Source organism: Elephas maximus, chromosome 15 (genome assembly GCF_024166365.1).
Source record: "Elephas maximus indicus isolate mEleMax1 chromosome 15, mEleMax1 primary haplotype, whole genome shotgun sequence".
In the NCBI taxonomy this organism is placed as follows: Eukaryota; Metazoa; Chordata; class Mammalia; order Proboscidea; family Elephantidae; genus Elephas; species Elephas maximus.
In genome coordinates this window covers 84,883,209-84,907,285 of record NC_064833.1, presented here as the reverse complement: position 1 = coordinate 84,907,285, position 24,077 = coordinate 84,883,209, and the positions used below count along the sequence as shown (strand labels likewise).

The 24,077-nt window shown below is 41.7% G+C and overlaps 1 protein-coding gene across 3 annotated transcripts in view; it reads right to left on the bottom strand.

Annotated features, from left to right (window-relative positions):
• Positions 1 to 24,077, bottom strand: part of TOX (thymocyte selection associated high mobility group box) — a 364,544-nt gene that overhangs the window by 169,691 nt on the left and 170,776 nt on the right. For 2 of the 3 annotated variants that reach the window (XM_049854467.1, XM_049854469.1), the window contains exon 2: positions 18,073 to 18,138. In XM_049854467.1, coding sequence (XP_049710424.1) covers positions 18,073 to 18,138 — 66 coding nt within the window. Of the gene's footprint in view, positions 1 to 18,072; positions 18,139 to 19,618; positions 20,093 to 24,077 lie in introns of those variants that run through there. The other variant, XM_049854468.1, reaches the window with a different exon arrangement.

The window sequence follows — 24,077 nt, the reverse complement described above, 5'->3', positions numbered from 1 at the left end:
GTCAGGGGAAGAATTTTTATTAACGCCTATTGTGTATAAAGCACTGTATTGAGTCCTTAGACTATGTTGTCTTTGTTTAATCCTTATACTAATTCTTTGTGTACCTATTAAAAAAAAAAATCCATTGCCATCAAGTCGATTCCGACTCATAGCGACGCTATAGGACAGAGTAGAACCGTCCCATAGAGTTTACAAGCAGCACCTGGTAGATTCGAACTGCCGACCTTCTTGGTTAGCAGTCATAGGTCTTAACCATAGCACCACTGGGTTTCCAATTATTACCTGTATTTTCCAAATGAGAAAATTGAGGCTCAGAAGCTAAATAACTTGTCTGATGACACCCAGCTGGTGAACGATCTACTCAGTACAGAAGAGAAACGGACATATGAAGAACATATTTTTATTGTTGTGATATTTGATTGCTATCATTTTATTAGGCTGAATGATACAAAATTTCCAATATCCAGCTGATTTTCATGCACAGAATATTATAAGGTTTTATCTAACAATAAGAATTAGTATTACTGTCAGGTCTTTCCTTACCTCAAATTTCACCCCAATATCCACCCTACTAAAATAAATTGTTTACTCAATATGAGTATGAGAAGTCATAATTTGTCTGTTTGTCAACATGGCAACTGCTGGACTTATTGATATATGGCTTTTAAGAAGTTCATCTCTGTTTGGAAGTTTCCTTAATTAGGCACAATTAATGTCAGTGATAAGTGAGAACGGTATTTTTAATTTTACAAATGCCATTAAACCTCTGAAAATACTGAGGGATATTCTATCTATGGTATACCATGAGTTTATATTCTAGAGTTTCTTCAGTAGTTAGAACTTAATTTGTGATGTTTTAAAGGAAGGTTTAATTGGTATCACTTTACATTCAGCGATAACAATTGTACTGCGATTTAACTAAGCTACATGGTTTATTTTCATGTAATTACACATTAACGTTATTTAATCCATGCAATTATATACCAAAACCACAAATTCCACAACTTCTCCAGTAATTGGTAGTTATGTGGATAAAGAATTTTAACAACATAAGGCTACTTGGTAGCTTCTATTCTTTACGTTAGAAGTCATGATATGATTATTTGCCATGAGCCTGCTACACTGTAACTAATACCCTATAAAAGTATATTATTGTGTAAATGTCAACATGTTCCAGAACTTACAAAGACTTCAATGCCAGACTAATTACTTTTTTTTTTTTTTAAGTGTGAAAATGCATTAGCTAATTCCTCAACTTTGATTTCTAGGACAGGACAGCTTTAATTTTTCAAACTTAATAGGAATAAGTTTTCTTAACAGTAGTACATTTTGTATCATAGATAATTTGCAGTTTTTTTGGATATATTACAGTAGGATATGATTCAATATCTTCCCTTATTCTCCATCAAGCTACCTGGTTAGAATTAGTGTTCGGTGTTTGTTGAATGAATAAACATTTGAATGAATGAACGAATGAATACTAAAGGATTCTGTAAAGGCATGAAAGTTGTGAATATACCACTGTTATTCCATGAGCTTGAATAAATATTTTGTATTTCCAATACTTTGCATTGGCAAATTGACAACATGGTGTCAGGAAGCCAAAAATATTTTGTCTGAGGTGGAAGGGCTTGTGTGATCTCAGGAAGGGTGGGGCAGAGTAGTTTGGTGTCCTCTCTGGCTCTGGCTCTGCTCCCATATGGTAGTTTTCACTTAGCACCCCATGGTGACACAGCACACCCCAGAGGATCAGGCAAGGAGCATTTGTGCCCTTCTGGCTCTCAGAGCCTGTTGGAGCCTAACACCCACTCCTAGTAGAACATCAGCTGTGGAGCTGGGGACAGCCAAAGCTCTGAATGAAGACACCGCGGGTGACAGCCACTTCACAAGAAGTACAGTCAAGCCTGAGTGATGCTGCAGTGTCGGCAGAGGGTACGATCCCCATGTGTGGCCAGCGGGAAGGCCCTAATGAGATGAGTGGGGCTGAGCGACGGATCAGGGTGCTCTGATCACAGAAACAAGGACATTGGTGATGAGACCAAATGACTGAGTGATGAGAAAAGGCTTAAGCCAGGTCGTCCCCTGATGAAGCAGTGGACCTCTGCACTGGCCCACTGTGACTTGAGATCCTTTTCTGACTTGGGGTATTTTCCTTCCTCAAGTCTCAATGAGGACTGGGTTTAAAGAGTCTTTCATTTTCCAAGATTTTAGGGACTAAAGATCATTTGATCCTGCACAGGACCCTTGCATATGTCCATGAAACAGCAGGAATGCACTTTTTTAGCTTGATTGGGAGGCCACCAGGGAATCACTCCCATGTCTTCTGAGACCCTGTGTTCCTGAGCCCCAGGGGAGAATGCTGGGGGGTGGGGGGTGGTGGAGATAAGTATAGACTTTCAAAGGTGATATCACCTTCCTGAAGATACTGCCTCCCTCCTCCCCAACAAATGTCAAAAGTCAGTGATGACCTTCTGTACACATGTAGAGAAAGTATTTAGGGATAATATAGCACTATAAAATGTAGACCAATACACTTAATTTTATCTTGGCGCTTTACCATATTATGGAAACCCTGGTGGCATAGTGGTTAACCAAACTGCTAACCAAAAGGTAGGCAGTTCAAATCCACCAGGGCACTCCTTGTAAACCCTACAGGGCAGTTCTACTCTGTCCTATATGGTCGCTATGAGTCGGAATTGGCTTGAGCGCAATTGGTTTTATAGGTTGCCATATTACCTAAAGGTAAGTAGGAAACAAAGAAGCATGATTTGGACTAAGCCAGAGTCAGTCTGCAGGATCCCAACCAGATTCTTCATTCAAAGCACGCACAATTACATTATTGCTAATTAACTCGGTTCTCGCTGATCTTAAGACATGGGAGGGTCTCACAGTACTGCTGGTGCAGGGATGTGCCAGATGACTCCTCTGCTCTGGTGTGAGAGACACTGTATTACACTGTGACCAGGGAGCACTGACTTTGGGTTGGAGTGGGGTGAGCTTTAACGAGGCTTGGCTCATTCTGGAAAACATATCCAATTCTCAAGGCCACAGGGGAATGTTGGAAGCATTAAAGTTGTAATTCCAAATGTTATCGTCATTAAGAGAATAGTTTTGGAGTCTAAATAATAGATTCAGTGACTATTTCAAGTAATTTTCTTAAAACCTTATAAGGACTATTTACTCCTTTGGCTGATAAAGTGCTACATCTTTCTGTGATGGGAAGAAGACAGACTTTGGATCAGTTGAGAGTGCCCATAGGATTTCTCAGTGACTGATGGGAGCCTGCAGGAAATGTTGGAAAGAGCTGAGCTTTTGGAGTCCAACTGACAGGGTTTGCCTCTAGGTTCTTTGAAGCACTTACTAGTCTGGGTGCTGGGGAAAGTTTTTTTTTTATTCCTGGTGAGCCTCAGTTTCAATATCTGAAAAATGGCGATGTTACCATCTACCTCATGGGCTTCTTCGGGGATTAAAAACATACATAAAAGCCTAATGATACATGTCTTTCACATAGAAAGTTCTTGATAAATGGCAACGTTGGCACAGCTGTGGTTACTGCTAAACAGATTTATATATGCATGGCCTGGATCATGTCTTAGAAAGCAAACAACTATAGATAGCATGATAGAGCATTTAGATTTTTTTCCCACAATAGTATTACAAAGGAATTTCTGCATATTAGCCATGGATCAGAACTTATATAGGAGCAAAGTGTAGCCCCATTCATATATAATGTATGCATTTAATTGCTCCCTATAAATAGCTAAGCCAAAGCTTCACCTTCATTTCAATGGTATTAAATTACATCTTTGAAATGAAAGAACAAAAATATAGTGGGGAAGGGTGGGTAGGCCAGGTATGATGAAGAGCCCAGGCATAACGACTTATTATTGCACAGTGTCAATGACTCCACTCCCTCAGGGGATTCCTTTGGCAGGTCTGCAACCAAGGCAGCTCAACTCACACCACCCAGCTACAAGGCGGTAGCATTTGTGATCCAGATTGCTGTTGTCTAAGCATGCAACGAAAGCTAGGCTTCCTCACATACCGTCTTGTGTCCCCAGAAAGGCTATCTTCCCTGTGAGCATCTTGGGAAGGAGGTCAAACTGATAATCAGATGGGTCACAGTTGAGGCTAGAATCAGGAGAATGAGGTTAGAAAAGTAACAAGGAGTCTTTCCAATCTGTTTAGATTTGATGACGTTTGGATGCCTTCTCAGCCACTTGACCAGAGCCAAAGTTCTCCTTCTCCCTTGTCCTCCCTCCCAACTTCCCATTTCAGCATTCCAAGGGAACTTCTCACCTGGTTTCTGGAAGATTTCATGCTCCTTGTCTGTTTAATTACATCTTCACGTTCCTTTTTAATCATGTCGTTTTACATATTCCACGAGCTGGGTATCCTGTTTACATTACATTTTCCTCCAGCAATTCATGTTTCCTCTTGCTGTAGCCTGTTCTATATATTCTTATTCTACATTATTATATCTGGAAGCAGGGTGTCAATTCAACGAGGCTGACTTGTCTTTTGACTGCAAAGAATTCATGTTTTCATACTGTCTAGAATGGAGTGTTAATATAACCTGACCAGGACCAAACATTGGGAAATTCCTTTGGATTTTGAATTTTCTTCTCTTTTTTAAAATCTAGTTTTTCCACCGGAAGGGCTCTGTATTTGAGGGTCTCTGTCCACATATTGCAATCATTATATGGAGCACTCAATCTCTGGTGACAAGGGGTCCCATAACTCAGAAGAATTCAAAAGATACCGTATTGTACATATCTTTAAATTATTGGATGGATTCATGGAATCATGCATACACTAAAAATATGGCCGTGGTTAGAACATTGTCAAATATGTTTCTCACATGGCTCTTTATTTGAAAGAGAAATAAATAGTGCTGCCATCGAATGTATACAGAATGCCTTAATTTTTAATCCGTAACATAATTCCTGGATGTTAATAGAAAAAGGCCAATGTTTAAACATGTTCCATCCTCTATTATTGAAAATTCCTGTTGCATGATTCAAATAACTGAATTGAAAGCAAAGGAAACTGAGGAGTTCATTAGAGAAACAATAAATTTCCTCTGAACATTTTCAGAAGTTATGATATTGCAAGTAATGGTGATTTTTTTCGGAAAGAGCTTAAACAGCATCAAGATTATCTCTGATTTCTTCTGGGGAAAACTTCAGAAGTAAGTATTTTCCAGATTCTTTTGTCTCTGCATGAACAAGGCTTGATAGCTTGAGACTATAATATATTACTGTGGAAACCTTCGGTCTGTTACATAAATCATCTTAACACTCAGCAAGAACTGTCCAACAGTGCCATTGATGTGCTCAAGCCAATGATCCTACAAACAATTTTTTTGTCTTTCATCACATGTTAGACAATAGCAATAAATCATCCTCATTTAAAAACACACAATGTACTAATTTTTCAAGCAACAGTTATCAAAATGCAGTTTTTGGTGGAAAGCATAGCATTCATTTTATTTGTACTCATTAATTTCTTGTAACTCGTGTTGAAAGCCAATGAGTGCCTCATTCATTATAGGAACACTTGTTGAGTGCCTACTATGTGTCAGGCACCCTGCTAAGTGTGATATGAGGCACAAAGAACTATAAAGCACAGTTTGTTATGAAGGAGGCAAATGTGAAGAGAGAAACAAGAACTTAGGCTCCCAATAAACAGCAGTATGCTCCCAGGACCATACTAAATAATATCAGAGTGCAAATGACAGAGGGATCACCTGAAGCTAGATGATCAAGATTTACCCTGAAAACAGGGCTTGATGATCAGACCCCATTATCTGCGGGGGTGGGATAAGTGGTTGGGGAGGGGCATGAAGCCTACAGGCGAGAAGTCCAGGCAGATGTACAGGCAGCAGCAAAGAGGTCAGCATCAAGGTCAAGTTTTCAAACTCTAAGATGGCTTATGGGGAAAGACTGGTCCCCCAGGTCAAAAGCAACTTTGGGGTACTAGGCCTGATGTAGCCCTCCACTGGGACTGGGGTATAAGGTAAAACCAGAAAACAAAACAAAATAGTTGCTGTCATGTAAATTCCGACTCATGGTGCCCCATTTGTGCAGAGTAGAACCACTCCATAGGGTTTTCAGAGCTGTGACCCTTTGGATGTAGATCACCAGACTTTTTTTCCAAGGTACCTCCAACGTTTGTTTATTTTGTGGGTTTGAACCTCTGACTTTTGTTTGTTTTTGCTATTATTTTATTTGTTTTTAATTGTGCTTTAGGTGAAAGTTTACAGCTCAAGTTAATTTCTCATTCAAAATGTCTGTGCCTGTTGTTTCCTGACATTGGTTGCAACCCCCACAATGTGACAGCATGCTTTCCCTTTCCCCTCTGGGTTCCCCACTACCAACCGTTTGGTTAGTAGTTGAGCACTTAGCCATTTGCACCACCCAGGGACTCCTATAAGGTAAAAGTACTGTTATTAACTGTCTGTGTGCATACCGCAAATGAGACTAGAAAACACAGTTGCTCTGAGGTTGCCCCAGAGAATTTCTGACCCTGGCTCTGTCTGGGACCAGGAACTGAAGCTCGAGGTCACGATTAATAGGCTAAGACTAAGGACTCACAGGGTGTAGGGCAGCCAGCCGAGCACTTGATTCAGGCCAGGTGTGGGATGGGCAGGGCAGTTGAACACTCTTGTGGGTATCGTGCCTGGTACCAGGTTCACCTTTCTACGGATTCCCAGGAAAACCCAAACCTACTGCCATCGAGTTGATTCCGATTCACAGCAACCCTTTAGGAGAGAGGAGAATTGCCCATAAGGGTTTCCAAGGAGTGGCTAGTGGATTTGAACTGCCAAGTTCTTTAACCACTTTGCCACCAGGGCTCCAATTTCCAGGAAAGTACTTAGTATTTACATATGGTGGTATCTCCTGCCATAATTCATTAATGATACTGGAACGGGGAAGAGATTTGTTTCTTCTCAGTATCGCTTTGGGGTGTATGAGTCTCCCAGCAGTATTTTTAGGGGACATTCTAATAACGTACACTAAAAATGCTGTCATCATAAACAAGGGCCCCCCTCTTTGGGTAAAAAAAAGTTTCTGGGAAACAATTTACTTCCAGCTCCCACAACTCTGCACACTGATGATTAGAGAGAGCAGCTGCTAGTGGAGGGGTGGCTTCTGAACACGCAGACAGGCCCAGCTGATAGGGCATCACTTTGCCGTGATAGGTCGTTATTCCACATGCGATGTTTTCAAGCAGCACCAGTTGGAATCCAGCTCATGGGGACTCCGTGTGTGTCAGAATAGAACCATGCTCCACTGGGCTTCCAAAGGCTGATTTTTTAGAAGCAAACTGCCCAGGCCTTCTCCCCAGGTACCTCTCGGTGAACTTGAGGTTCCAACCATTCAGTTAGTAGCTGAGCTCATTAACCTTTTGCACCACCAGGGACTCCTTACAAAAGTAATTGAAGTATTTAAATTTATTGTGTGGCAAAAAATTTCATACACAAAGGCAAACTATATTTATTTTACTTATCCAAATTTTTTAAATTCTCACATTAATAGTTCATACATTCTGATATCCAGTTCTACATTTCTTTTGTCTTATTTTATAAATAATCCATGTTAACTAGAAGAAAAATAGAAAACATCGATTTAAAAAATCACCCTTCATTCAACCACATAGGAAAAAACACTTTTTGGTGTATATTTGTTTGCTTGGGGCATTTGTTTTTAATAACCAAGTCAGATCATAGAGCTCTAATTTTGGAGTTAGAAATGCTACATACAAATGTCAGCTCCCCACTTAGTAGATATAGTTACCTAATTTCCCTAAGCCTCAGTTTCCAAATCTGCCAAATAAGGATGAAGATATTACTGAGATATTAATATTACCTCATATTAAAGTTAAATGAGGTAAATAATTATACAATTATTAATAAACTAAAAAACCAAACCCAGTGCCATCGAGTCGATTCCAACTCATAGCGACCCTATAGGACAGAATAGAGCTGCCCCATAGAGTTTCCAAGGAGCGCCTGGCAGATTCAAACTGCTGACTCTTTGGTTAGCAGCCGTAGGACTTAACCACTACGCCACCACGGTTTCCATAATTGTTAATAAATGTTAATAATTAATAAATGTGGAATCAACTGGACGGCACTGGGTTTAAATGTTAGCTATATTATTACCAGAGCCCTGGTGGCACAGTGGTTAAGAATTATGCCTCCTAACCAAAATGTTGGCAGTTCGAATCCACCAGCCACTCTTTGGAAACCCTCTGGGACAGTTCTACTCTGTCTTACAGGGTTACCACGAGTCGGAATTGACTTGATGGCAAACAGCAATGACAATATCATAACTGGAGCTCCGGTGGCACAGTGGTTAAGAGCTATGGCTGCTAACCAAGAGGCTGGCAGTTTGAACCCACCAGCCACTCTTTGGGAACCCTATGGGGTAGTTCCACTCTGTCCCCTAGGGTCCTTATGAATGGAAATCGACTGGACGGCTATGAGTTTGGTTTGGTTTTTATATTATTATTATTATACCATTATGCTACTTAATTTGATTACTTAGAATGGATCATGAAAAATTTTCCATGACAACATACTGACTTACATTATTGTTCACGTGGCTGCATAGTGTATCACTGCGACCACGTTTTAAAATGTATTCATCGGTTCCCTATTACTGAACATTTAGAACGTTTCCAAGCTTTCTGTTATAAAACACACTGTGATGAATAGCCTTAATCATTTATTTCCTTAGGATGATGCTCTAGAGGTGGATTTTCTGGACAGGAGTTTTGTATTTATGCTCAAAACTAATCAGAATGCTTGCACGAGAGACCGCCAAGTCCATGCCCTCGGTCTGCAGATGACGGGAAGGAGGACCAGAGAGGTTAAACGACTGGCTTGTGTCACAGACCTCATCGGGCAGAGGGGAGATCCACTGCAACAGTACACAGACTTTTTACATTTAATAACTGAATAAAACAAACTGGGGTTTAACATACTATTTTCAAATATGTGTGACCTTAAATTTTAATGAATGTTCTTTTGTTTTTTTAAGACCTGGCTTACACTGATTTTGCTTAGGGTCTGGCTCTGTTTATTAAATCATATGCAGCCAGCCAGCATGGAATTAAGCATTCACTGTTGGCTTATCTTTATATGTATTTATTTTATACGTAAATTAAAAAAATACATGTTAAGTGTATTTAAGAGCCCTGGTAGTACAGTGGTTAAGAGCTCAGGCTGCTAACCAAAAGGTCAACAGTTCGAATCCACCAGCCTCTCCTTGAAAACCCTATGGTGTGGTTCTGCTCCGTCCTGTAGGCTTGCTTTGAGTTGGAATCCGCTCAGCAGCAATGGGTTTGATTTGGGTTTCAGCGTGCTTACCTTCATTCTCTTCCTTGTTGTTCATTTTTGCAGAAGTCAGTAAGTGCTGGGTATGGGAACTCACATTCTGCATAAAGAAGCTAAGCTAGCCTTGAACTAGAGGTAAACAGATGGCCTGTGCCCTTTGGTGGGCTCCTCCATCAGTGAGGCCAGGAAGGGGAAAAGAGAGGCTCCTTTTTCTCTTCATCACAGTCTGATATGCTATACCAATTCTTGCATCTCTTGCCAGAAAAAGTGAAAAGTGGATCCCTAAATATCTGAGGATCAGACTCTGACTTCCTAAGTCCTTGCTACTACTTAGGCTGAAGAGGAATTGAAGGTAGGGGCATGGAAGAAGAAAAAAATGTTGAACAAACGGGCCAATTCCCCCAGTTTAACCAAGACAAGATAAGGCCCCTCAACATTCCCTGCCAGAAGTGGGTTCCTGGGGGAGAGAGAGGGAGGGGTGAGACACCTTCCCTGGAGAGAACTCCTGTACTTCATTTACCTTCTAGGTGTGAAAAGGAGGAATGTCAAGGGTGGGAAAAGTATGCTGGACCAGGAGAAGAGTAGTAGTGGGAATACGTGGAATTAGTGATGGCACAGGAAATAGAACGGCTGCAAGAAGAGGTGGCGGGAATCGCAGCTCTGGATGAAAGAAGCCAGGGACAGTGACTACCACCTTGTACTCATATGCTTTTGTACATGTTTGAACAAATAAGGAATTGCTATTTTTGTAGGTTAAAAAAAAAAAGGGCTCAAATACCTACAGTTTCGTTTGGTTCAACCTAATATCTTTCAGGTGCCCCTGGTGGTGCAGTTAACACTCTCTGTTGCTAACCAAAAGGCTGGCGGTTTGAGTCCACCCAGAGTCGCCTCGGAAGAAAAACCTTGTGATCTCCTTCCAAAAAATCAGCTGCTGAAAATGCTATGGAGCGCAGTTCTGCTCTGACACACGTGGGGCCGACACAAGTCAGGGTCTGCTTGGCAGCGACTGGTTTAAGACTCCTCAGAGTCCCCACACATGTAATACACTGGAGATACCTCAGTGCTAAAAAGGGCTGAGGCTAGTGTGTCAATATTCTGACCTTAAAGTTCTAAAGTAAAACGAAGCCTGGTTGACCCCGGATGGAGTCTGACTTGAGAGTCAGGCCTTCTCAAGCCGGAATCCTGGCTGTATTTCTTTTTAATGTTCAGCAAGTCATTCTACCTCTCCATCCTCCCTGAACTGTTGTAAGGATTAAATGAGATAAGGTGAAGCCCTTGCTTAGTAGTTCACTGCTGGGCATAGCTATTATTATTAATCTAATTTATTCATGACACTGGGGGCATAGGGGTGCTAACCTAAACTTTCAGGCAAGCAGGAGCTTCCTACTGAAACATACCAGCACCGTTACAAGTACCAAAGTTAACTGGAGTCAGAGCATAAGAAATAAACAGCCCAGTACACACAGGGCACCTGAGTCCAGATTTCCCCGAAGGCAACTTTTGTACAAAGTGGCTGGCCCTGCCCCACCCCTGTGATCCTATAGCCCCCGACTCCTCCAAGGCCAGTCAGCTTTGCTATTTTAGAAGTAACTACACCCATAGCAGCCTTAGGAAACCCTGGTGGCGTAGTGGTTAAGTGCTACGGCTGCTAACCAAAGGGCTGGCAGTTCGAACTTGCCAGGCGCTCCTTGGGAACTGTATGGGGCAGTTCTACTCTGTCTTGTAGGGTCGCTATGAGTCGGAATCGATTCGACCGCACTGGGTTTGGTTTTTTTTGGTTTAGCAGGCTTAGGTCTTCTGGAAGGAGGGCCTGCTCTTGAAATGTTCTCATGATACAACCAACAGGGCCAGTGTGAGTTCCAGATGAGTTCTGTCTCATTTGAATGATTCCATGCGAGGTCTTAGAAGCCAGTTGTTTGACTTTGCAACCAGCAGGATCAATTATCATAGCTTATGACCAACTGGAGGATTTATGGAGGACATTTCCCAAGACAGCCACCAGTTCATTTCAAACCTTTAGGACTCCAGTTATAAAGGTTTGTATCTAAACTGTGAAGTAACATAGAGGAGAACGAACACTCAGCTTCACAGCCACAGGAGAGAGAGGGAAAACTATGGATAAAGATCGAACCGAAACCACCACTGTATTTCTGGGGAGGCCAGCTAGGTCTGCTCCAGTGCGGAGGAAGTGAAACTGCAGAGGGAAACTTGACACTTTTGTAAAGGTGTTTTTGGCGTGGCAACGAGGACGTGAAGACAGAGGTCTCAAAAGAGATGGGTTAGGTGGAAAAACCCTAAACTTTTCCAAGTCTCAGTGCTTTGATGCTAAAATGGGCAAAATCACTTCTACCTGACATATTGGCATATTATAAATGTTGTGTTGGTTTAGGACAGCCTCTGAGGGCTTGAACAAAGAGCGGGCATCGACAGGCGCTATCACGCATCATATAACTATTCTGAACTCAATACACCATGCCTGTCCTCACTGTGAGTTGGAATTGACAATGGCAATGGTTTTTTTGTTTTGTTTTATTCTTTGGACCTTCTTTAGCAGTACGTTCACTATAAGAGTCAGAAAAAATTTTTTTTCTGGCATATTATACATTGCAAAATTTAACAGGAAAGATCATTTTAGTTCTTCATAATTATTCACTTATGAAAATCAACACCTCTGAAATACGATTTTGAACAAGCCGAAGGGCTGTTTTCAAAATGTACCATACCTAGCTGCAAACCCAGTCAGGCTGTGTACCAGAGGAGAGCATTTTCAAGGGCCCACCTGTCTTGGTATCACTTGACAGCTGCCCACAGAGCAAGCTATATGCCAAACAGAGCCCAACGTGCTGAAATCAGTTTTTACCACCAATGCTAGTCCATTCAGAGCTTTTCATAATTTTCATCACTGAAATGTATTTCCCTAATGCTTGAAAAAACATACCATTAGACGATTATAATAAAACTCCCGAGCATACTGAGCAACAAACATTCGTTTTCTGAAATAAAAAATGAGTCTTATATTCACAAATCCCACAGCTTGGAAATGTATATGATACACAACATTTAACCTGTCAGCAGCCTCATTAGTGTCAATGACTAGGAACTGGCAATCAGTAGATGGCGTGTTCTATGTGTGTTTGTGTTTTAAAATGCTCCTAAAATAGCTCCACTAGAGAAGTGGATATAAAGCACTTCTCTACTGGACAAATGAATTTCAGTTTAAATTGTATGATCTATTAAAAAAAAATTTTTTTTGGAATTCACATTTCTCATGAAAGTGAACATTTGTAGTTAACACAGTAATACCCAACTAAAATATAATAATAAAGGCTAGTGGATAAAAATCACCTAAAGTTCACCACACCAGTAGGTAAACAAATGTCAAGAATATATACAGAAAGACTGATGGCTCTTTGATGATCAAGAGCCTTATGTATATATTTTTGTATGGTACCCATATTCAGTATCCATACCGGCTATTAAGATATTTTTATAAACCGTAAGAAGTATGCGAGCTATTTCAAGATATAATTCTGAAAAACAGACTTCCATGTAAAAAGCCAATTTAGGAAGAAAACAACATAAACAATAGTAACTTGTGTGCTCAAGTGAAGCATCTTTTTAATTTTGAGTAATGAAGATGTCAAGCCAAATGCTAGAGTAGTTTAACTTAATTAGGTGGCCTATTTTTCCAGGCATCCTTTCATTTCCCATTGAAAACTCAGCTTGTATGCAAGGCAACAAGAGCAATTTTGTCTGTAATGAATACCTCTGGGAATGCACAGAGTAATCATTTGGATGTTACACTGAAGACTGGTTTGAGTAACTAGTTTGGGCTTGTTAAGATGCCAGACTTTGTTGGACTAACTAGATTAATCAAAGCGTGGCAGCTTTATCATTTGATTGGGTCAACGGTCAAAAGTCAAGTTGACTTTACTCCTGACATTTCTGCCAAAAGGAACCAATCTAAAAGTAATTGGTCTAATTTATAGTTCAAATTTATGTCACAATCATGGAAATTTTATGAACCATAGTAAAGAGGTTTTTTTTTTTCCAAAATGCTCTAAAAAATATTATTTTTTACACTTTCTAGGCTCGTCTCTCTTGCCTCATTTACACTCTAACCTGGAGAATTTTCTTACTGGGAAAATATATAATTAAAATATATGTAGCCATTAATACATGTGCAAATCTGAAAACATTCTAACAGTAGATTTAAGAGACAATTGTACAAAAAAGAGCTTGGAGGGCCCTACTGGTTCCACTGCTACTGTGTTGCTGATGACAAACAGCAATATGACACTGTTGTAAGAATAATTGCCTATTATTGTCAAGTTTATTATCATATTAATTCTTTGAGTCTTGTGCTTGAAATGATTCTCCAAGGAGGAGGGAGTGCTGGAGCCTTTTGTGAATGTGTCATGGCAGTGATACCCAGAAGGAGAGGGGCTACTGGAACTGAATGGACACGGCCGGGCTTGCTAGATCTCCTGCCAGGCAGGGCTGAGAACTATTAAAAGTAGGAGACTAAAATAATTAACGTGATTATAAAGATGTCCACAGAATATTTTAATTCATGTACTCATATTTAAACAAATAATGTGTGTGCCTCTGATATTTCGGACATTATCCTCAGCTCAGGAAATACAGAGAGAAACAAGATCTAGACCCCATCCTTCAGATCTCACAATCTAGTGGGACAGACAGGTAAGCAAACAGGTGAAGGCTCCAGTGTAGCACATGCCAGGTGGGGCCAAGAAGCACCTCAGTAACTCTGACCCACACACAATGGAGAGGCCCTGAAGGCGTGTTCCCAAGAGAGAAAAATGGCCAGTTCTTTTAATGGATCCTTCAGGCAACCAAACCCTTTGCTGTGTAGTCGATTCCAACTCATAGTGACCCTACAGGACAGAGTAGAACTGCCCCATAGGGTTTCAACCAGTGGCTGGTGGATTCAACTGCCAACCAACCAAGCTCTTAACCACTGCACCCCCAGGGCTCCAGGGAAAGTTCAAAATGAGGGTAAGGTAAAATGAGTTAAAGAGAAACTGTGAGGCCCTGAACTAAGGCAGGCATTATGTGGATGGAAAAGAGGGGGCAGATTTGTAAGTTATGCAAAAAAAAAAAAAAAAAGAAGAAGCAGCACTACCTGAAGATGAACCAAGCACTGAGTGCTAAGGAAGACTGCTGTCAAGGGGCAATTGATTTATTGGAAATGTGGTTCAGGCAAGCAACCTAAGCTTCTCCATAAGCTGACACTGATTTCCCCTATCTAGAAAGATCGGTCCTTCTCAACCTTTTCTGTGTGGGAGCCAGACTGAGGTATGGATGAGAAGGGAAGAGCTCCTGCCAGGAGCGCTGGGAGAAAATGTTGCTGTAGGGAGCAGACTGGCCAATTTGGGTGGAAAGGATAGAACAACTGCTATAGTGATGGCACATATTCAAAACTGAAAAAAAAAACCAAAAACAATTTCGGATGATGTAGAAAGCTCTGATTGAAATGACCAGACTTCTCTTGCTTAACGTGAAGCTTCTCAATGTTCAGCTTCTGTTTCCTTTGACGTATTTCATTCAAATGAACATTTATATCCTGAGTACAATCACACCTTAGGAACTACAGAAGGTACTGTAATTCCAGAGGTTGGAGAAAGGAGCTCAAGTGTTTTAGGAAGTAAAGGCCACAGAGCATGTGGACCTGTGTCGCCTACATACATCTGGAGGAGAGTCAGAGCTCAAGCAGGAGGCCTCAACCACGGCTGCCATATTGTTCTGTGCTCTGATCTAGACATAGCCATTGAAATCAAATGTGATGTGTTAAGAACATAAAAGGAGGTGGCTTATGATGGACTGCTCCTACCCTTCACTTCTTCCTCCCATTTCATTAGCCCACTCACATTTTCCCACAAACTATGCAGGAAGGTTCTGGCAGGGTTGGGAAAAACACAGAGCAACCTTGCATTGATAGAGATCAAACTCTATCCACAATAAGAAAAAGCTAAATGGATTTTAAATGAAAGCACTAAGTGACCAGCACACTTATAGCTATTATAGGAGAAAACAGTCAGCATTCCAGGAAGGGGACCCGGGAGGAGTGGACATATTATGTGCTTTTACTACACACTAGTCCAGCTTATTATAGGGTGGTCTCTTTAACTTAGAAGCTGCATATCAATTACAAAATTATGCGCAAAAAACGTTTTCAGGATTTGTATATACTAGCTTAAGAGTTATAGAACGCACGTGGTAGATAGTGCCAAAGAGCCCTTCAGGACTATCTATAAGAATATCATTAATTTTTACAGTGTGCTTCCATTTCTGGACCAGTTCCAGCACTGGCTTTCTATAAAATCATTTCAAGTACAGAATGATGCTATTTGCTTGCAGCAACATCACAGGAGCAGGAGCGCACCATATGTTGCTACTTAGCGACTTCGTCTGTAAGTCCCAAAGCATGTACTGATTTGAAAATCGAACAGGAATTATAATTGTTGAGTGGTTCTATGAGGCAAGTTGTCTTGGATTGCTAAAGTATGCAGATGTTTGATGTTCTGCAGGAAAAGGCACAGAACTATTTTTTTTTTCCCTTCCATTGCAGGATGACTAAAATCTTATTTATGGTCACCTTAAGGGATACATTGATTAAAATTCCCTAAAAGAAGATCAAGTAATGAATTCTTGAACATATTACATTACAGTAAACAAAAGGAATGTCAAGAGTACAATCTAGTCAAGCCAGTCAGCATGTGTAATTTGTGAAATGTATTTCTCTCTCAGCATATGTACTATCTTACATTAGTCTAATTTTTAAATAGCAAATTCTGAAAACATTTTTATACATGCAACATTATTTAAAAAAAGAGTTTGCTTCAGGATCACAAACCTGCCATATTTTTCAAAAGCACAAAAAAGTATCTGGCCCTTTCTACTCCTTCTCCATAAATTATCACTGGTATTTAAGACATTCTTAGTCACTCGTGACTGACAAAACGTTAAGAAAAATAATGTTAACTGTTCGATTGTAGTCGGGCCTGAATTATTATCCATTGTACTTAAAGCTAAATATCTAAGGAGCCAGGCTTATGGTGAATGTACTCTGCATTTCCAGTCCTTTATCCACAACTCCTTTCAGAGGGATAAAATCATTCCCTGAAAGGAAGCAGCTGCTTTACAACAGCAATCACTTATTGAGTTTGTGTTTCTACTGTTTCAAACAAATTCAATTAGCCCTTACACTTCAAAACCCTAAAGGCACCGAAGAGATGATACCGGGCTGCTTTAATCCAATAGTAATACTAAACTTGTCAGTACAGTTTTGGGATTGATGGTTAGAAGAAAATTAATAATAACATTTTTCATTTTTTAATCAAACAGTACAATTCAGAACTGCCTGTGGATCGTGGAGGGTACTTAGCTGAATGGATTCAGTTCAGTCATAATTTTAAATGCAAAGCTGGGCCTTCCAAAGGTATTCTTAGAGTAATCAACTGAGCTGAGTGGAAGGAAACATTGGCAGAATCTTTGAACGCCACGATGGCCTTTTCCGCTGAACAATATAGTGTAGTTTCAAGAACGCCTGCCCGAAGATGGCAGGGGTCATAATGACTTCTAAATGCAAAGTTTGTGGAAATGCATAACTGCCTCTGTTTTGAGTTAGGCATGAGACATATCGTTATGAGAGAATTTTCAAAGCCCCACAGTGTGTAGCCCTAACATACACCATAGATTTAATTCACTGACAACCACTATGGAGAAAAAGAGTTTTAGTCTCTCATCTGGCCCCCCCAACCCCCCAGATATCAAATCTATCTGGGTGAACATGTAAACATTTAAAGCTACCATATTAGAGTTTATGCTGTAGTTGCTGATACATGAAAAGCCAGGATGCCATGGTGTCACTATTCTGGAAAAAAAACGTGCAAGTTCGTAAAATGCTCCTGTGATCTCTCACTTCACTTATTCATTCACTTACTTTTGATTACAATGTTCTTACATTTTGTGTTATACTGGCCCCCTAGGGCAGTTAGAATTTGGCTTTAAATACCCTTCCTGGACTTAGGTACCTAAAAAAGAGATCACCAAGCACTTACTTTTATAAATGTAACTATTTACATTTTCATTGTACTTTCATTGTCACTTCTCCTGACTAAATACCTTGTCAACTAGTCCCAGTGAAATGGATACAAATGTGCCCTTGAAGGGTTTCCATCTTATCACGCATTTTGACCTGAAAGCCACTCCCTCCCCTGTGGATTCTGAAGCTGCATTAGGGTCCACTCTGCCACCGCGGCATTGGCAAAAGCTCACCAACCACGTGATTTGGGTTATAAATGTAGCATTTTGTTGAAAATGGTCCCAACAGTTGATCATGGACTCGATTTGTGACACGTGTAGCATATAATGATTAACTCATCTACAGTCTGAAGCACAAATAACCTGCACCTGTAAAGACTTTATTTCCTAAAGGTAAAACAACTGTTTAGGAAAGATCATGCTGGCAAAACAGCTGCTTGCTGTTCTGGAGAGAAAACAAGGCAGAAGCTTTCAACAAATGCCAACTCCGGTGTTTTATCAGCGTATCTCATTAACTGGAAACAAGGCTTAAATGCTTTGTTTATAAATTATGATTATTCCTGATTGCGGCAGTTACTGATAGTGCTACTCATTTGCAATGCAACTCTTTGAATTTGTTTAATTACAATTTGAAACAAGGCAGAGAAGATTAATTAACCCACCTGGCTGGCTGGCACATAGTCCTGGCTCGGCTCTGTCATGCTCATATACATGTTCTCACCGTCAAACTGCGAATGAAATAATAGTAAACATTCAGCAATCTTGACTGCGGGGTTTTTTTTTTTTTTTTTTTCATCAGCAAACTGGAAAACAGTAGCCATAAAAAAAAAAAATTCTGTGGTGAGGAATATGGAAAATCTGCCACAGCGAGCTACCACATCTTTTCTTTGATGTTTCTGTTGTCATCCTTGCTGACCCTGGATGTCAGTGATTTGGAGTAATTAGTGCTCTAGTAATTACAGCAAGCAAGCAAGAAATGAATGGTTTCCTTTCATCTGCAATCTGTTTTAAAACAAAATGGCTCATTTTGCGCGCCATGTATACATATTGCAGCCCGCCTGTAATGAAGTATTAAATGAATGGCGCCGTTTCTGAAAGAAAAGGATAATGGAAAAGACAAGAAGCCACAGCTCAGTGCCTTCTGAGTTTAGCTCTTAAAGATGAAAAAAGAGCAGAGTTTTCATAACAGACGAACACTGGCTTCATCATAATTGCTTTATGATGAAAATTTTTAAGTTTATAATAATATTTGAAAAGAGTATGTACCCCGAATGGTCATGGTTCAGAATGACAATACCAGTGACTAACAATAAAAATATACAGGCTGGGCGATTAAGTTTTCCTCTCTGAAATTTTCTGAAGATGAAGAATTAATGTTAAGTGTTCACAGAAACTTACTACATCAAGCCAATGGACTTAGGAACAAGGCGGAAGGAGGAAACTCACAGAGGCAGGACAACTGAGGGAGAATCAAGTAGTTTAAACAATAACAACAAAAAATACTTTTCATTATTTGGGTTTTTTGAATGCAGTAATCACTCCATTCAGACTTAATCCTCAGCTATCGTTAGACACTTGATAAATGGGCAAAACATTCCTTTTTTAGTAAGAGGAAGACTTTTCCCAAGGAAATAATCAAATAGACTACTACATTCAACTTCAAAGAGCTTGGTCTACATATACATTCATTAACAGACTGCTTTCACACCTAGGAACCTGAAAATTTGAAAAATCACTTTTCAGAACAGAACAGTGTCATTGTTAATGGTGCAAAGGTATAGTAATATGTCCATACTTTATCTATTGTCAAAACTGGATCAATGTATTATAGACATAGCCTCCTACCACCTATGAGGTGCCGGAGAAGAGGGTTAGACCAACACTAGGCACGAAGCAAGGCATCCGAACCGTGGTCAGCAGCACGGAGTGCCTGGAAGATTCACATAAACATCAGCTGTAAAAATAGAGACACCACTAAAGACCCTGAGCCACTCACTAGGTTAAGTTCAAAGAACCAAAGGACTTCCTCACACATCATCATGTAAAAATATTTCAGGTTACGTGAGCCACTTCTCTAAACAAATATGAAGTCACACATTCAGTGATGTGGCTGTTGGCACACGTCGGAAAGAGCACATCTAGAGAGAAGAGTTGACGATTTTGGTTGCTTTGTCAGCTGGCCCCGGTGCCCTGATTCAGACGACTTACCCGAGGTCGCCTTCCCGTCGGCTCAGATGGACTCCTCCTTCACCCACAGAGAGTCTGGCCCTGAGTCACTCTACCTGTGACCCCTAACAACCCCCAGATCTGACAAAGAGCCTCACTTAGCAGTGTTCCTGTTCCACTCCTGTGTGAGTGCACTGGTTTGTTTGCAAATGTTTATAATGTTAAGATACCAAGGAACCATTTAAAATATGGACAGTTTCTCTGACTGCGATAAACTAAACTGAACAGAAGTAGCGAAGTGAATCAGATACTCCACTGCAGATGCGTCTTCTATAAAAGTGCCACTTTCTATTTTATCTTCTCTAACTCGTTTTCTAAATCTGGTGTCGCTCTTATGCCAACTAACGCTTTGGAGTTTTGATTTTAGTGTATTCAGAGTGCATGCTAATTCAGTACGCTCAGCGTTACTGTTCTTGATAAGGACTTTTCTATCAAAAAGTACCAAAACACGTAAGTAATATGGAACCCAGGCTGAAACAGCATTGTTACAATAAAACAATTACTATAAATATTATAATTATGGTACTTAAAATGATTTAGCACATTTTCTGTCCCAGCCACCTGTAGCTTTACATGTATTAACTGATAACTATTAACTGATTTAATCCTCACAACAACAGAGAGTTCGGTGTTATTACTATTTCCTACATTTCACAGAGGAAGAAACGGACTCACAGAGAGGTTAAGCTATATACTCAAAGACACACAGCTCATAATAGGCAGAGCTGGAATTCAAACCCAGGCAACTTGGCTTTCTAGCCCATGCACTTAACCACCAGAATAGGTACATTACATTCTGAAGCACGCTGATGAGCTATCAATTCTGAAAATTATTTCTATAAATTATCAAAGTAGAGTGGTGCTAATATCTCAGTGATGTTGCAATATTGTCTAGAATTTCTGTGGCACTGTGAGAGTCCAAAAATAAGTGCTATGGTGAGCTGTCTAGTCATCACCCTCACTGAATACCCCTGGATGGTTGACAATTAAAGCCTTAAAAGACTCAGAGGTGGCTCTTTTCTTGGCATCAGGATACTCTGATCTCTGAAAGCTTATTTCTGGAGGGCCTACAGGGTCAAAATACCTAAAAGGGTATTTTTTTTCATTCTATTGCTTGCTGGAAGAGTCTTGGTCCCATTTCCACACTTCTGCCCCTCTCCCTGTGCCCATCACTCCGGACACATTCACAGCCCTTTGTCCAGGACAGCATCCTTCCCTTGTACTTGGGGAAGTGTTCCTTACACTCCTCAGCTACACTCCAGTGTGCCATCATCAGCCTTCTGTTTCCAGGTGGGTTTTGTTTTTACACATCTGCTCCTTCAGCTCCACTAGACTGTGAGCACATCCTATCTTTCATGTCCCTAAAGCCTGGGCCCAGGTATGGTTGGTCCCCGAGGAATATTTACTATTGAATTTACTGTTGAATTAACTAAAAGTGAACAACCTTTGCAGGATGAAATAGCTCACCTTCCTAGAGAAGGTGGTGACTTGAGAAGAGGAAGAAGATTCAGCTTTGAGGGGATGGTTCGGTGGCTGTTTTCAAGGGGGTAGATGTGAAGTGTTATACCAAAAAAACCCACTGCTGTCAAGTCGATTTTGATGCATAGTGTAAGACAGAGTAGAACTGCCCCATAGGGTGTCTAAGGAGCAGCTGGTGGATTTAAACTGCCAATCTTTTGATTAGCAGCTGAGCTCTTAACCACTATACACAAAGTCTCATAGTGGATTCAAATTAGTTGATATAGGAGCAGAAGTCCTTAAAGAGAAAAAACAATGTTCAGAAATAGCCAGGAAACCAATACTCAAACGCTGGATCCAGTCTTCCTAAAGATTTTACTCACTAAGATTTTATTTAATATTTTGAAACATATAGTGTGGCCAGAAATCAAGAGACCTTGTTATAAATGAGCATATACCCTCTTGCTGAAGAATTCCAAGTTGCCAAACAAAAACACATCAGCATGTCAGAATAAGCCTAAGCTTTTCCCTCACAGGTTGAAGGATTTTGGCTTAACCAGTTCCTAAAAGGCAAGGGCCCAGTGCAGGAGTTGCTCAGGTGAACGTCCTCAGCGCAATTTTCTTAGCCTCCAGCCACACAGGTTCAGGACCTGGGCCTCAGCAGGCCCCTTACTGGTCCAGCATTCTTTTCGATGCAACCTGGGTCATGGGCTTAGTACCCAGTTGTCATTTGAAATGGAATGACAGCACATAGAATTTCAGTCTTAGACAGGCCCCTGAAAGTATCACATCTGAATGCTTCACGTTATGATTGAAGGAACAGAATTTTTACTGGTCGCTCAGTCTGTCTGGGAACAGAAGTGAGGTCTGGCCTCCTCACAGAACAGTTTTCCACCACTGCAGACTGCTTTATGTACTTCATTGCCCATAACAAAAAGTGGGATTCAGCCATAAACAGGACTGAAGTTCTAATACATGCTGACAGAAATAAACCTTGAAAACATTGTGCTGAGTGAAACATGGCAGACACAAAAGAACAAGTATTTTATGACCCCTGGTGGTGTACTGGTGAAAGCGATTGATGATGAAAAGGTCGGCAGTTCGAAACCACCAGTGGCTCCAGGGGAGAAAGATGTGGCAGTCTGCTTCCGTAGAGATTTACAGCCTTGGAAACCCTGTGGGGTCGCTATGAGTCAGAATCAACTAGACGGCGGTGGGTTTTTTTTTTTTTTTACCTGAAATATCTAGAAGAGGCAAATGCATAAAGACAGAAACTGATCACTGGTTATCATGGGCTGGGGGAACGGGCAAGAGGGGGTTAATGTTTCGTGGGTAGAGAGTTTCTGTTTGGTGTGATGAAAAGTTTTGGAAACGAATAGTGGTAAAACTTGCACAATTTTATTGCGAATATAGTTAATGCCATTGAATTGTACACTTGAAAGTCACTAAAGTGACAAATCTTATATTTCACCACGGCGGGATAAAACATGGAGGCTCAGACTCTGCAGCTCTTGGTAGGCGACTTGTCCTCACACTCCCCTGACTTGGGGGCGGGCGCCTGGCTTCGCTCTGCCTGTAAAAAAGTACAGCCCATTAAATGACGGCCGTGGGGTGGATCCTGACTCTTTGCTCCGCCTGTACCGCACGTTAAATGACGGCCGTGGGGTGGATCCTGACTCTTCGCCCCGCCTGTACCGCACGTTAAATGACGGCCGTGGGGTGGATCCTGACTCTTCGCCCCGCCTGTACCGCACGTTAAATGACGGCCGTGGGGTGGATCCTGACTCTTCGCCCCGCCTGTACCGCACGTTAAATGACGGCCGTGGGGTGGATCCTGACTCTTCACCCCGCCTGTACCGCAGGTTAAATGACGGCCGTGGAGTGGATCCTGACTCTTCGCTCCGCCTGTACCGCTCCGCCTGTACCGCTCCGCCTGTACCGCTCCGCCTGTACTGCATATTAAATGACTGCCGTGGAGTGGATCCTGACTCTTTGCTCCGCCTGTACCGCACATTAAATGACGGCCGTGGAGTGGATCCTGACTCTTCGCCCTGCCTGTACCGCACATTAAATGACAGCCATGGGGTGGATCCTGACTCTTCGCTCCGCCTGTACCGCACGTTAAATGACGGCCGTGGGGTGGATCCTGACTCTTCGCTCCGCCTGTACCGCTCCGCCTGTACCGCACATTAAATGACGGCCGTGGAGTGGATCCTGACTCTTCGCTCCACCTGTACCGCACATTAAATGACGGCCGTGGAGTGGATCCTGACTCTTCGCTCCGCCTGTACCGCACGTTAAATGATGGCCGTGGGGTGGATCCTGACTCTTCGCTCTGCCTGTACCGCTCCGCCTGTACTGCATATTAAATGACGGCCGTGGAGTGGATCCTGACTCTTTGCTCCGCCTGTACTGCACATTAAATGACGGCCGTGGAGTGGATCCTGACTCTTCGCCCTGCCTGTACCGCACATTAAATGATGGCCGTGGAGTGGATCCTGACTCTTCGCTCCGCCTGTACCGCACGTTAAATGACGGCCATGGGGTGGATCCTGACTCTTCGCTCCGCCTGTACCGCACATTAAATGACGGCCGTGGGGTGGATCCTGACTCTTCGCTCCGCCTGTACCGCACGTTAAATGACGGCCGTGGGGTGGATCCTGACTCTTTGCTCCGCCTGTACCGCACGTTAAATGACGGCCGTGGGGTGGATCCTGACTCTTCGCTCCGCCTGTACCGCTCCGCCTGTACCGCTCCGCCTGTACTGCATATTAAATGACGGCCGTGGAGTGGATCCTGACTCTTTGCTCCACCTGTACCGCACATTAAATGATGGCCGTGGAGTGGATCCTGACTCTTCGCCCTGCCTGTACCGCACATTAAATGACGGCCATGGAGTGGATCCTGACTCTTCGCTCCGCCTGTACCGCACGTTAAATGACGGCCGTGGGGTGGATCCTGACTCTTCGCTCCGCCTGTACCG